General features: G+C 39.3%; 1 protein-coding gene across 2 annotated transcripts in view; it reads right to left on the bottom strand.

Annotated features, from left to right (window-relative positions):
• NTN4 (netrin 4) overlaps nucleotides 1-13,876 on the bottom strand; it is a gene marked incomplete at its 3' end in the record, with an annotated part of 101,189 nt that overhangs the window by 58,452 nt on the left and 28,861 nt on the right. For both annotated transcript variants that reach the window (XM_084254641.1, XM_084254642.1), the window contains exon 3: nucleotides 5,768-6,046. In XM_084254641.1, coding sequence (XP_084110767.1) covers nucleotides 5,768-6,046 — 279 coding nt within the window. The remainder of the gene's footprint in view (nucleotides 1-5,767; nucleotides 6,047-13,876) is intronic.

Below are 13,876 nucleotides of genomic sequence, written 5' to 3'. Positions count from 1 at the left end.
CTGCTATAAGGAAAAACTGTGCTAAAGAAAGTTAGATTTATATACACATGCCTATGATAAACTGACATGTTAAAAAAATAGTTTTTCCTAGGCGGCTACTTTCCATTCTGCAGGTGCAATTTTTGAATCCAATTATTTGTAGCTGCATTTGTATAATGAGTGGTGTTTGCAGATACACAAATATGGGGGGCAGTTCTTAATGAGGCAAAAGACAATGTTTTTAATGTGCAATTTGCTCAGCTAAGCAAGCAATCATAGGAATAAGACCATTACATGCATAAGAGGCAAACATATCCAAATTTAATGCCAGATCTTTAAAATGCAGGAAAAAATATGTAAATAAAATGTACCTAAGCTTGGTGATGGGAAAGATCTGAAACCAGAACCATTCACATTTCCAACCATAAACATCTGCTTGTCCAACTGCTTATGGCTTTTTCATTTTTTAAAGGACAGTAGAGACTGCAAGAATTCCCAGGGAATTTAATCCCTGGAAGCCAGCACAGCCTGGGCCACTTAGCTCTTTCCTATCCCTCGTCTGGCTTTAGCTCTGGATTGACTTGGCCTTGCATGGTTTTAGCACATGCTGTACTTACAGCACTAGTGGCTACCACTAGTGCTACAGAAGCTGAAATCAATATGAACTGGGTAGCAGGATGTAAAGAAAAATCAAAATCAACAAGCAACTATAAACCAGAGACATACTACGGGGGAGGGAGGTAGTGGGGAGAGGAGGAATTGGGGTCAAAATAAGGGGGGTGCAGTTATATGGGGAATATAACCAAGATGAAAATGCATACATTGTGCAAAAATGAAAAATTATGCAAGAAATATTAAAAAAATTTAAAAGGAAGTACTTCCTATTTCAAAGCAGCCTGAAATTAGTAAGGAAATGAGGTTTCCATTGCCTAGGATCTTTTAAGATAGACACGTCTTATTCCAATTTCCTTTTGAATGGAAACACATGCAGCCCCCTTTACTGGGTTATCCACATTCTTTTTGTAGGTTGATAGTTTTCTTTTGGGGGAGGAAGCTGGGAAGCTTACAGTAACTTTATTGTAACAGAAAAACTAGGCTGCCATAGGTCCACATGACCAGGGCAAACATGGTTATCTTTCCAAAGAGTGAAGCCTGCACCCAATTGGAAGTACATAAAGATTCAAACCAAAGCCCAGAATATCCTCTTTCTTGGTTCTACCAAGCATTGCCTGGTGCAGGATGAGATGAACAACTGTACAACCATGCTTGCACAGTCAGAAAGAAAGTACAGGATGAAAGTGTGAGGCCCAACTGGGCAGAGTTGGAGACAAGCAACCATTGAAGACAATACTGGAATAAAATACAGTTGCTTAATCTCTGTTATTCTTTGCAGAGATAAACTATGGTATGAAATAAGCAGCAAATTATTTTCTTCATCTTTTAAATATGTAAAATTTTGATAGGTTTGGGTTGATTGTAAATCAAGCAGCAGAACAGGATGAAAATCTAGGCTAGTTATATAGATTTTTATGCATAAGGCAAAGAACAATAATGATAAAGGATAGAAATATTAAAATGTCTGCTTGTATTAAAAAGGAGAGCCTTCTTCCTTTTTTTCTTAAATAGAATGGGAAACAGATCTTTTACTTTTCACAAAACACGGTTTCTATAATATGATCTGCCGAGAAGGTTGCTCAGTCCTGGGAGGACAAACAGGAAAATGGCCATTAAAGTTAGAACTAGATCTTTTACCAAAGCAAATGATAAGTGTTGTTTCTCATGCTGGATCCACAGAGGAACCCCAATACCACAAGGAGCTGCAATTAAAGCTTCAACAATATTGCAAATGTCATTATTGACAGGTTTTTTTTTTTTCCCATTAAAACTGGAGATGAAAGGAGCATGGGAAAGAGCTTGATTTAGAGCCACAAAGTTCCAACCACTAGTCACTGATGCCTCTTCCCTATTTCATTACATGTTTTTTTTTTCCGAGAAACACATTTAATCACTGAGTGTCAGGCACTGTGTTAAAAGAAATGAGCTACTGTTCACCATCCACCCTGTCTCATCCTTCATGAGTCTCTTAACTGCAGAAGCTAAAGACTTGATGAATGGCATGAGCCAGAACCCAGCTGTCCAAGGTGACCCCGGCCACAGGGATGGGGGCCGCCCTTTGTCATGTTGATGGAGAACTCCTTGGTCAGTTGCTCCACCTGTTCAGGCTTTAGCTCTGCGAGACAAAACATGCCAATCTGGTCGATGATGTGTTGCCAAATGAGGGAAGAGCCCTCCTTCCTGAGGTTGGAGGCAAGCTGGGTCTGTATACAAATGATATGGCTAGAGCCATCATGACTCCACTAAGAGAAGGGCTGGAATACCAGGATTAGATTGAGATTTTTCAACCATGACTCCATCCTTTTTGGCTTCCTCAGCATCTTTGCAGACCACTATGGAAATTCCCACATGCTCACTGTATAAGTCCATGTTCTTAGCAAAGGTTTGGCAGAGGCAGGCATTAATGCCCTCTTCCATGAAATGGTGCACAGCCCAGGCTTCCTTATTACCTAGCACTACTGGGAACACCTTAGTAGGCCATGGCCAAGAATGCAACAATGATTTTCATCACTGTTGCCATTCCCCCACTACTTTGGATGAGGGCTCATTTCTATGGGATTGTGAGTACAAGTGTGCAAGGGAAGAACACTTTGCTCTAGCATTTTTGAAATGTACTCCCTAGTGCCTGTGAATTTGAAGCTGCAAGTCTTGAGGTTGTAGTATCAATAACCATGTAGTTGCATGCAAATATCCCTGAAGATAGGTGTGTGATTTCCCATGTCAGGTTAACTTAAAGAAATCTTTGGAGACATGTCAGGTTAACTTGAAGAAATCTTTGCAGAAAACTGGCTCTGATTCCATGACTCCAAAAATGGTGTGTTCAGTGACATACCAGCTATTGTTCAATACTTTATTATTCTCACCCAACGCTAGTTCTGCAGATACTTTATAAAATTCAGTCAGCTCCTCAATGGACTGAGAATTTCTTTGTAGTAATTCAAGTCTCTGCCTTCAGGATACTATGAAGCATGAAAGGCCTTCCATGATCATCCTACCCAGCACCATCTCCTAAATTCATCCTTTTGCTATTAGTGACTCTCTTGGAGGCTTCATGGCTCCCAGGATGGGATCTAAGGGCCTGTCCACATCGACCCATAGGATGACTCTGGCAAAGACTATGGCTGCAAGGTCTGGGTGAAAGGCAGTGGCAATCCCAGACAGTGAGCGACTGTACTGCACTCCTGCAGCTGCAGCAGTAGAAGAACACAGAACAGGGCCTCCCTGTGGCACAAGGAGTTAAGCACTGCACTGTGAAGCAATCCCCAGCCTCTGCAGTAGTTCTTCAGAGTTCGATCCCCAGCCATCCAGGGAGCAACCCACATGGCAAAGCAGACCTCTCCTGTCTCGTCTGCTGCTCCCCTCAGCAGTGTATTTCAGTCGGTCTGCCTGTTCTGTTCCCTGCTCTGTCTCTGGTGGATCCTCTCATCCGCCTGCATCTTTGGCCTGAACCCCAGCTCTTGTATGCATAAATAAATAAATAAATCTTCAAAAAAAAAAAAAGAAGAGCATAGAACTGTTGTGTTGTGAGACTATTACAAAAGTCTGCTGTAACTCTGGGTAATTATCCCTTGTTGAATTAAGTAGAAGTTATAGAAATGTCTAGAATTTTCTCTTCAGTCCAAGAAACTGTTGCTAACTCTGAAAGTTTCATTCAGAGGACTTAAAAAAAGACTACTGTTTCAAAATGCATATTCATGAATGTTTTATGAGGCTCTTGAGAGGTCTTCGTCATTTAGTTTGGCTGATTGGAGCCATTCAGGTTGTCTCATAAAGTCATCACTCCACAAATAATGCCCACTCTGTGCCTTGTGGTGAGGGCCTCCAGGCCTGTGTGTCCTTTTGCTAAGACTCTACCCTGAAGTAATCTTATAAGACTTGGATTGAAAGTGACAGTTGAGGAGGGGGCAAAGGACCAGCCTTTTAGTCTGTACAGGCTGCTACAACAAAGTATCATAGGCGGGTGGCTTATAGATAACAGAAATTCATTGCTTAGGATTCTAGAGGTTGGAAGTATAAGATTAGGGTACCAGCTTGGTGGGCTCTGTCAGGGTCCTCTTCCAGGTTGCAGATTGCTGACTTCTAATTGTTATCCCAAGTTGGTGGAAAGAGAACTAACTAGTTCTGTTTTAAAGAACACTAATCCCATTCAGACTGGTTCAACTCTCATGACCTAATTACTCCCAAAAGGTTCTACTTCCATATACCAACACATTGGGATTAGGGTTTCAACATATGAATTGGTGGGGGGCAGGATGCATGCAAACATTCAGTCCATTTCTCCTTTCACCAATTCACTTAAATATAATGGCAGAGATTGTTTAGCATTCTCCCTCACACAAACTTTCGAGTTTATGACCCAGTATGCTGACATGTGTCTATGTCTCTAGAATACCTGGATTATTTTCTACTTGAATAATGCATGAACCCAGTTAACTTAGAGATGACAAATTGTCCCAGTCTTTATTTACATTAATATTAGTTCCAAGATTCATTAGTACCTGAAAACTAGTGGTGTTTGTTGAATGAATGCTGCACTTTCTTCAACTTGGGAGCCTCACCTTCGCTTGTAGAAGCAGTAGAACTCTTTCTATATTTGTTATTGTTTGGCTGCTATTCTAGTCATTTCAGTAACCCCACTGCCGCCCTGTACCCCAGAGATTCAGCCCAGCCAACACAAACTATATAGCTGGTTAACTGGTTCTTTGGATCTATCCTACAGGGCTGGGAGAAAGAAGGTAAATGTGGAAGTCTACGCCAGAGGATACTGAGGTCTTTTAGATTTTATTTATTTTTTGCTTTGAGCAGAAGTAGCAGTCCAAAGCATAAAATTAAAGAACTGGAGTGCTCTCCTGCTTGCCTTCTCCTGGCTTAATCCCCCTCCGTGGCTCTGGATATGTCCCAAGGAGGAGCTTGCTGTCTGAGCCATTTTGAATTTCTTTTTTGGAAGAAGGCGAGGTGAGGACAAACAGTGACTCAATTTTTCATCTTCTCCTTATTCCTGAATATTTTTATCATTCAAACAAACACCTACTGAATACCTACTTCTCACTTAGGTAGTATGCTAGGTACAGAGAGCACAAAGATCACACAATCCCTGTCCTTGGGAAAGTTCATGATCTCTTGGGAAGTGGAGACAAGTAAAAGTTCAGGGGAAAGCACGAGGAGTTGTGTGAACCTGGAGCAAAGAGAGTTGAACTCTGCCTCAGGGTGAGAGAGAGCCAGATACACCTCATAGCAGAGAATTATTATTCATTCTATTGGCAAGGCAGCAAAAGATACCAGGCATTAAATAGAGGTTCTTATTTTTTTCATCTTTAAATTCTGCTCAACAATGGTCCCCATTTAGTGTCAGAGCCGCTTCTGTGTGATAATGCCACTAATATGATCACGCCAACCTCTCCTACTGCTCACCTGACACTTCATATCTAAAGGTCGTGGTACTAAAAACTGGCATGAATGTTCTCCAAAGAATCTGGTTATCATGCTTAACTATAATTCTAAAACTGAAGACTGAAAAAACAAGTTAATAGGCACTTTATAGGATGGAAACAGAGCTGGAGGAGTGAATCGGAGGAGGAAGAACCAGGATGCTAGAACAACTCTAAGGGAACAGAGACTACCAATGCCCAAAGCTGATTTTTTTTTTCCACAGGTGAGGACTTAGTTTACATACCACATGGAAAGTTCCTGGGGCCTTGACGGGTCTGAAGCCATCGACAGGTACACACTGATCAGCGTGGCCATTACAGAAGCAGCTGCCCTTGACAATGAAATCATAGATGGCGTAGTGTGTAAAATGTTGAAGCTTTGCATTCAGGTCATTTCTCTGACAAGGACAAGACTGCCGTTTTAGCAGCTGCACACGGAGATTGGTGATCTTCAGCTGCTCCTGCGCCTGGGCACTGTAAGGGTTCTCCACATCATAGGGTAGTGACAAAGCTCTGAAAATAACCTGTAAAGAAAAAGAAAATACCATCTGTGTATAGGACTGTGTGCAAACCCCAAAGTGTTTGTCCAATATAGGCCTGGTTTGATTTACACCTTTTGTCACCTGCAAGAGATAAGATAACCAGGTTTTTTAGACTTTGATCACACCTGGGGAACAGTGCGCTGTTAGTCCAAGGAACAGGTGTGCTGCTTGGCTGCGAAAGTATAGATTGAGTAATGAGCAGAGACCTGACTCTTGAGATGAAGGCAGCCATGCAAAGATCTTGGGGGGAAAAGCATTCTGAGCAGAAGGAAAAGCAAGTTTAAGGTCTTGAAGTAGGATGAAGCTTGGCTTATTTAAGAAGGTGCAACTGGACCAATGTGACTGGAGTCCAGGGCCCAAGAGGAGAGTGTTTGGAGAGGAAGACAGTCAGTGATTGACCCATTCTGAGTGAAGCCCATTAAAGGTTGTGGTCGTTATTTTAACTGTAGTGGGAGCCACTGGATGCTTGAAGACAGAGGAGGGACTGGTCTGATTTATATTTTTATATTTATTTATTTATTTATTTTTTAAAAGATTTTTTTATTTATTTATACAAGCACTGGGTACCGTCAGAAGCATGGAGGGTGAGAGAATTCACCAGAGCCAGAGCGGGGAGCAGAACAGGCAGACTGACGAAGAAATACACTGCTGAGGGGAGCAGCGGGTGCGGCAGGAGAGGTCTGTCATGCCATGTGGGACCCTCGCCGGTGGCCAGGGATTGAACTGGCGCTGCAGAGGCTGTGGGCAGCCTCGCAGCCCAGTGCTCAACCGCTGCGCCACCAGGGGAGGCCCATGATTTATATTTTTAGAGTGCAACTCAGGCTTCCATAAGGAGAATGGATTTTAAAGGGTTAAGTATGGAAACAGGAAGACCACTTAGGAATTCATGTTAAAGCAACAGTAGGTTGATACCTGTAGTGTTTATAACTGTTATAAATAACTGAGTAATTAACCAGTGTTCTCATTTCTAGCTATTTTTGAACTTAATAAATGCAGGAAAACTTCTGTCTTAACATCTTGACTCATTTATTCACATGTGAAGTGGAGGAAAACAACATATTATGCAATAACATTTTCCAACAAATAATACGTCACCTATTTTGAATGCAATAGTAGAGATACTATCTCTTTTAACAACAATATGATTTTATATTTTGAATTATTAAAAAAATTAAAAACAGTGAGTCTATTGTGCACTCTAGTGGGACTGAATTTCAATATGACATCCCAAACACTGGCATTCTATTGGGCACTTGTGAAGAGCTCTTGCTCTGAAGAAGATAAATGATGTGGCCACCTTCTAGTTTATCAAGCACACTAAACAAGGACATGGTGAAGAGTAGCCAGTGCTAACCAAGTATGTATTCCTGGGGAAAGTCTATGGTGACAAACCCTCCCTTCCTTTTCCTGAACATTGGTGGCAACTGTTTGCTCACTCGGTTCCTGTCACACATTCACCCTTGACATTTGTCCCATTTACCTCTCCCTCCTGCTCCCTGTCCCCTTCCCTGAGAACAGTTCAGCACATGCAAGGCTGGAGGAAGATCTGTCAAGGTTTGTAGGAACGTAGACGCTCTTTTGCTTCCTGAACCCAGACCGAATCGGCTCTGAATGGCGGCTCTGTGCTTGGTGTGCATGACACCACAGTTGGCAGGCTGGTATCAGCAGGGAAGGGACATCATGACCCCTGAGGCTGCATGCTGGAAAGGAGACAGTAGAGTGCCACAGACACAAAGTGAACGGGAATTTAAACCATGAAATCTTTTTTCCAGAAAGGAGACGCCTTAATCTGATACCCTGGGAAATGGATCTACCCTGCGCCAGGAAACAGAGTGAGCCAATCCAGATGCTTCAAACTTCTGGCAGGTCGCCCTTTGGGTTCCACCCAGTTTTTCTTCAAACATCCCCCAGAAGATCTGTTTGGCACTACTAAAATGAGTAGGAAAAAGTGTAGAAGGCATCCATGTAATGTCAGCCTTTTCTGGTTTTGTCCCCATCAGGAACAGGATGTATCAATGGCCCATCACTGTACCCTCTGTGATTGCTTCTGAGTGTACAGTCCTAACAAGGCATGTTTCAAAAATCAGAGGGTGAGTAGAATCAAGCCTACTTTGTTGTTTCCCGTTGCTAGTGCTATTGGCCCAAACTTTGTGATCTTATTTTTTATGTTAAGAAATTCGATTATGCTCACTGCAGAAGATCATATCACTTGTTTTGTAGAAGATGGTTAGAGTCTACAATGTGATCCAGTCCATAGATCCAGAGATACTACCTGGATAATATTTATGTATTTGTACATACATGTATGTGTACATACAGAATATAATGGAAATATAAAACATTTCAACTTAACTATAGCTTGTGAGTATTTTTCCAAGTCAAAAAATTAACTCTACATCATCTGTGGTTCTCAACATATGGCCCCCAGACCAGAAACATCTATATCAATCTGGGAAGTTGTTAGAAATGCAAATTCACGGGCTCTATACCCAGGTTGACTGAATCAGAAACTCAGGAGGTGGGGCCCAGCATCTGTATTTCAGCAAGCCTTCCAGGCGATCCTGATGCATAATGAAATTTGAGAAACATTGCTACATAATTTAAAGAAATAGCAAGTTTATGTAGCCAGTCTGCTTTTTCAGACATGTAGGTTGTTTCCAGTTTTCTACTATAACCAACTCCAGTTAACAACTTTACAGTTAGAATTTGGAAGTTTAGAAATACTATCCCAAAGATACATTTCCAAATGTGAAATCAGTGGAGCAACGGAAATACATAATTAAAAAACATATCTGAACTTCTGAATGAATCATCAACCTACTTAGTCTTTGGAATCTTCACATTTCTTTGATCTTGCCTCACTTCTCTAAGCCTGGAATTCCTCAAACTTTGCCTAAGGATCTGGATTCTTGGCTTAGTTTTGTCATTTCTTATGCTCTGGTATAACAAAGAGATCCTTAAAAAGTTCCGAACAGGTTAGAATCACCTATATGTTCTTTCTTTCCTAAGTACTCACAAAAGTCCCCAAAATACTGAGAATTATTTATTTATTTATTTAAGATTTATTTATTTATTTATTTATACAAGCACTGGGTACAGTCAGAAGTGCGAGAATGTGAGAGAATTCACCAGAGCCAGAGTGGGGAACAGAACAGGTAGACTAACAAAATATACTGCTGAGGGGAGCAGCGGGTGCGGCAGGAGAGGTCTGTGTGCCATGTGGGACCCTCGCGGGCGGCTGGGGATCGAACCCGTGCTGCAGAGGCTGCAGACAGCTTTGCAGCCTAGTGCTCAACCGCTGTGCCATTGGGGAGGCCCAATACTGAGAATTATTAAAATAGCAATTTATATGTCTTATTTATACTCTGACATGAAAATTTCAATAGCGTATCAACAGTGTAAACAGGATAAGAAGTACACATTAGCTATATAATAGTCAAGGAATTCTTTCAGCATTGAACTCATATGTTATGTTGAATCATAACTTAAGTCACTTAGTTATCACATCCAAAATATTTTTTTTAGCTGATAGCTTGAGAAATACTTCAGATCCAGTTTACTACCCATTCCACGGCCTTTTGGCACTTGTTCTTTCTATGATCACACTTTTATGCTTGTACAAGGTTATTGCCTATTTACTTGTCTGTATTTCACATTAGACACTGCTCAGCAGGCAGGGCAGGTGACCTTGTTTGTCTGGTTAACAGCTGTGTCCCCCAGCATGTCCCACAGTCTCTGCCATATTGTATGAATACAATATGCCATATTGTAGATTTTCATAATTACATCTAATGAATAAATGAATGAACTATTTCTCCAAATAGCATTTGTTAAAGGGAAAAGTTAAATAGGGAATCTACATGAAAAGAGAATGCAAGATGTTCTTACTGTAAGTGCTGCTCCCTTCATGAGATGTGAAAACACACATTTATATAAATGAAGTATGTATTTATAAATACAATAAATGCAAATATAAACACATTTGTTTAAATACTTAGATAAAAATATGTACTACATTTCAAATTGACTTTAAATCAATAGATTGCTTTGATGGATCAGGAGGGCATGAACAATATTCCACATACATACAAATAATAGATCTTTTCCATGTCTAGTTTTCTTATTTAGCAAAATAAGTACCTTTTGGTCTCAATGATTTTCTATATTGCTTTTCTATTTCATTGATTTCAGCTTTTATCTTTATTGTTTACTTTCTTCTGCTTAATTTTTTCTTGTTACTTGTTTCTTAAAATGGAACCATAGGAAATTGATTTGAGAACTTTCTCCTTAAATAATTCTTTCATTGCATCCAATTAATTTTAATAGGTTCTTTTTTGGGTTCAGTTGAAAATGTTTTCGTAATTTTTTTTCTAAAGATTTATTTATTTATTAATACAAGCACTGGGTACAGTCAGAAGCGTGGGAGAGTGAGAGAATTTACCAGAGCCAGAGCAGGGAACAGAACAGGCAGACAGACTAAGTACACTGTTGAGGGGAGGAGTGGGCATGGTAGGAGAGGTCTGTGCGCCATGTGGGACCCTAACTGGCAGCCGGGGATCGAACCGGCCCTGCAGAGGCTGAGGGCAGCTTCGCAGCCCAGCACTCAACCACTGTGCCACCAGAGGAGACCCCAGTTGAAAATGTTTTCTAACTTCCCTTTAGGTTTCTTCTCTGACCCATGGATTCTTCAAAAATATGTTATTTAATTTCTACATATTTGAGGATTTCCCAGATACCTTCCTGTTACTTGTGTATAATTTAATTGTTGTGTTCAGTAAACATACTTTGTATGGTTTGTATCCTTATACCTTTATTGGCACTTGTTCTGTGTTCCACTATGTTGCCCGTCTTGATAACTACTTCTTGTAATGTAGAAATGATTGTGTAATCTACTGTAGTTAGGTCAAGTTCCTTCACAGTGTTATTCAAGTCCTGATATCCTTACTGATTCTCTTTACCTGTTCTATACATTCTAGAGAGAAAATTGTTGAAATCTCTGGCTATAATTATGATCTTATCTACTTCCTTTTTTTGTTTTGTTTTTAAAGATTTATTTATTTATGCATACAAGAACTGAGGTATAGGCCAGAGGTATGTGGGGTGAGAGGATTCACCAGAGACAAAGCGGGGAACAGAACAGGCAGACTGACTGATAAACACTGTTGAGGGGAGCAGCGGATTAAACAGGAGAGGTCTACTGCGCCATGTGGGGAGCTCCCTGGCAGGCTGCTGCAGAGGCTACACATAGCTTCACAGTGCTGTGCTTAACAACTTGTGCCACCAGGGAGGCCCATGATCTTATCTATTTCTTCCTACAGTTTTTGCTCCATGTATTTTGAAGTCCTATTATTAGGTACATGCATGTTCAGGATTGTTATTTTCTCTTAAATTGGCTCCTTTGCCAGTATGAAATATCTTTATCCTTTGACTTTGCCCGATGTCAATATAACCATTCAAGCTTTCTTGTGATTATGGTTAGCATGGTATATATTTTTCTATTTTTTTTACATTAAATTTAGTAATATATTTACATTTAAAGTGGATTTCTTATAGGCAGTTTAGCTAGGTCTTTAAAAAAATTATCCAATATGACAACCTACTCCATTAATTATAGTCTTTATGCCTCTTATATTTAATGTGATTGTTGATATGGTGTGTTTATGTCAACCATCTTGCCATTTGTTTTATATTGTGTTCTCGTTTATTTTTAAATTAAGTAGTTAGGGTCCTATTTATCTCCATTTGTGTTTATTAATAATAACTTAAAAATAGTGGTTGCTTTTTGTTTAGAGTTTAAAGTGTACAACTTTAACTTAACTCAGTCACCTTTAGGTTTTATATATATATATATATATATATATATATATATATATATCACTCCACATATAGTATAAGAAACTTACACAGTAGACTCCTATTTCCTCCTCTCAGTCTTTGCACTATTGCTGTCATGCATTTTATTTCTACATATAAGTTCCATAATGCCTTGTTAATGTTTTTCTCTAAAAGTCAATTAGCTTTTAAAGAGATTTTAAAAATAAGAAAAAAAGGATTTTACATTTATCTACCTTTCCCCCCTTCTTGTTGATCTTTGTGTAGTCATTCAGATATCCATCTTATATTTTTCCTCTGCCTGAAGCCTTCTTGGAACATTTCCTGCAATGCAGATTTGTTGGTGAGCTGTTTTTGGCATTTCTGTGTCTGAAAAGGTATTTCATCTTCATTTTTGAAAGATTTTGAGGGGAGGGCTGGGTATAGAATTCTACATTGAAAAAACTTTTTTTCATCAGTACTTTAAGGATTTTTCTCCACCATCTTTTGACTTACATTGTTTCTGTCAAAAAACCCTATTGTCATTTATTTATTTGTTTGTTTCACTTCTTTTTTTTTCCTCTCTGTGTATCATACTGGATTATTTCTATTGCTACACTATTGTTACATACTGAACTTTACTAATTTTCCCTTCTGTAATATCTAGTCTGTCTACAAATCCCATTCAGTGTATTTTTCTTACCTCAAACATTATATTTTTCACCAGTGGCAGTTCAATTTGGGTTTTTTCCTGTACTTTCCATGTTCTACTTAATGTGGTCAATCTTTTCTCTGTGTTCTTGAACAGAAGGAACATGGTAACAGTAACTGTTTTAATGTTCTTGACTACTTATTCTATCATTTCTGGATCTGTTTCTATTGATTTATTTTTATCCTTGTTATGGGTGGTTTTTGTTTTTGTTTTTGGTTTTTGGTTTTTGCATGTCTTGATTGGGCGCAAGACACTGTGATTCTACCTTGTTTAGTGCGAGATATTTTTGCATTCTTGAGTTTTTTTCTGGGATATAACTAAATTACTTTGAAATTTCCAGGTCCTTTTGAAACTTGTTTTTAAATTTTTTTCAGGGAGACCATGCTGACAAGTATAGGAACTTAGTATAGGGCTAATTCTGCCCTTTTACTGAGGCAAGCCATTCTAATTTCTCTACTGATGGATTACAAGATTGAATTACAAGGTTTTCCATTTTGGCTCATGGTTCCTGGTCTCATATGACCTCAGCGGATTTGCTCCCTCTGTCCTTTAGGATGGTTCTTTCTTTGGCATCAGGCAGTCTCATTACACATATGTGTTTGTGGATATCTCTAGAAGACTCTAGAAGACTCTAGAAGACTCTCCAAGTGCAGCTTTCTCCTTTCTGTCCTGCAAACTCTCACTGGTATGGCCTTACCAGACTCTCAACTCTTTAATTCAGGAAATTCACCAGGCTCCGCCCAGGTTCCTCCTCTCTGCAAAAAAATTCTTTCCAGATAGTAAGCTGGGTAATCGCAGACTTCACCTCATTTGCTCCTGCTGTCTCAGGGATACTGTCCTCTGCTGTATAATGTCCAATCTAAAAACAGTTGCTTCATATATTTTGTCCATTTTTTTTAGTTGTTTCAGGTAGGAGGGTTAGTCTGGTTCTTGTTACTGAAACTTGGCAGAGAACTGCAGTCTATAAAATCAAGGCAGCTTAACTTTTATGAAATAAAATGTCTAAAACTGTAACTGGACAAGCCTTACTTTTTGTTTAAATATCATAGAAGTGTGGTTACATTTAGTAGGTAAAAAGGCTTAGAAAATAATTGAATTTTCTTATTGGATATATCAAATTAAGAAATTTAGAACATACAATATAAGCTTAAAAATTTTATAAGTATGCAATAGTTCTATTTTAGTAATTTGTATCTTTTAATTGACAGATAGCCCAGCACTATAACTTTTTTATAATTTATGATACCAATTATAATTAGTATTTTTACAATTATGCTGTTTTAATGCAT

Source organism: Talpa europaea (assembly GCF_964194135.1).
Source record: "Talpa europaea genome assembly, chromosome: 15".
Classification (NCBI taxonomy): domain Eukaryota; kingdom Metazoa; phylum Chordata; class Mammalia; order Eulipotyphla; family Talpidae; genus Talpa; species Talpa europaea.
Note: the sequence above shows the minus strand (reverse complement) of the source record. Positions and strands in the feature narration are given on the sequence as shown.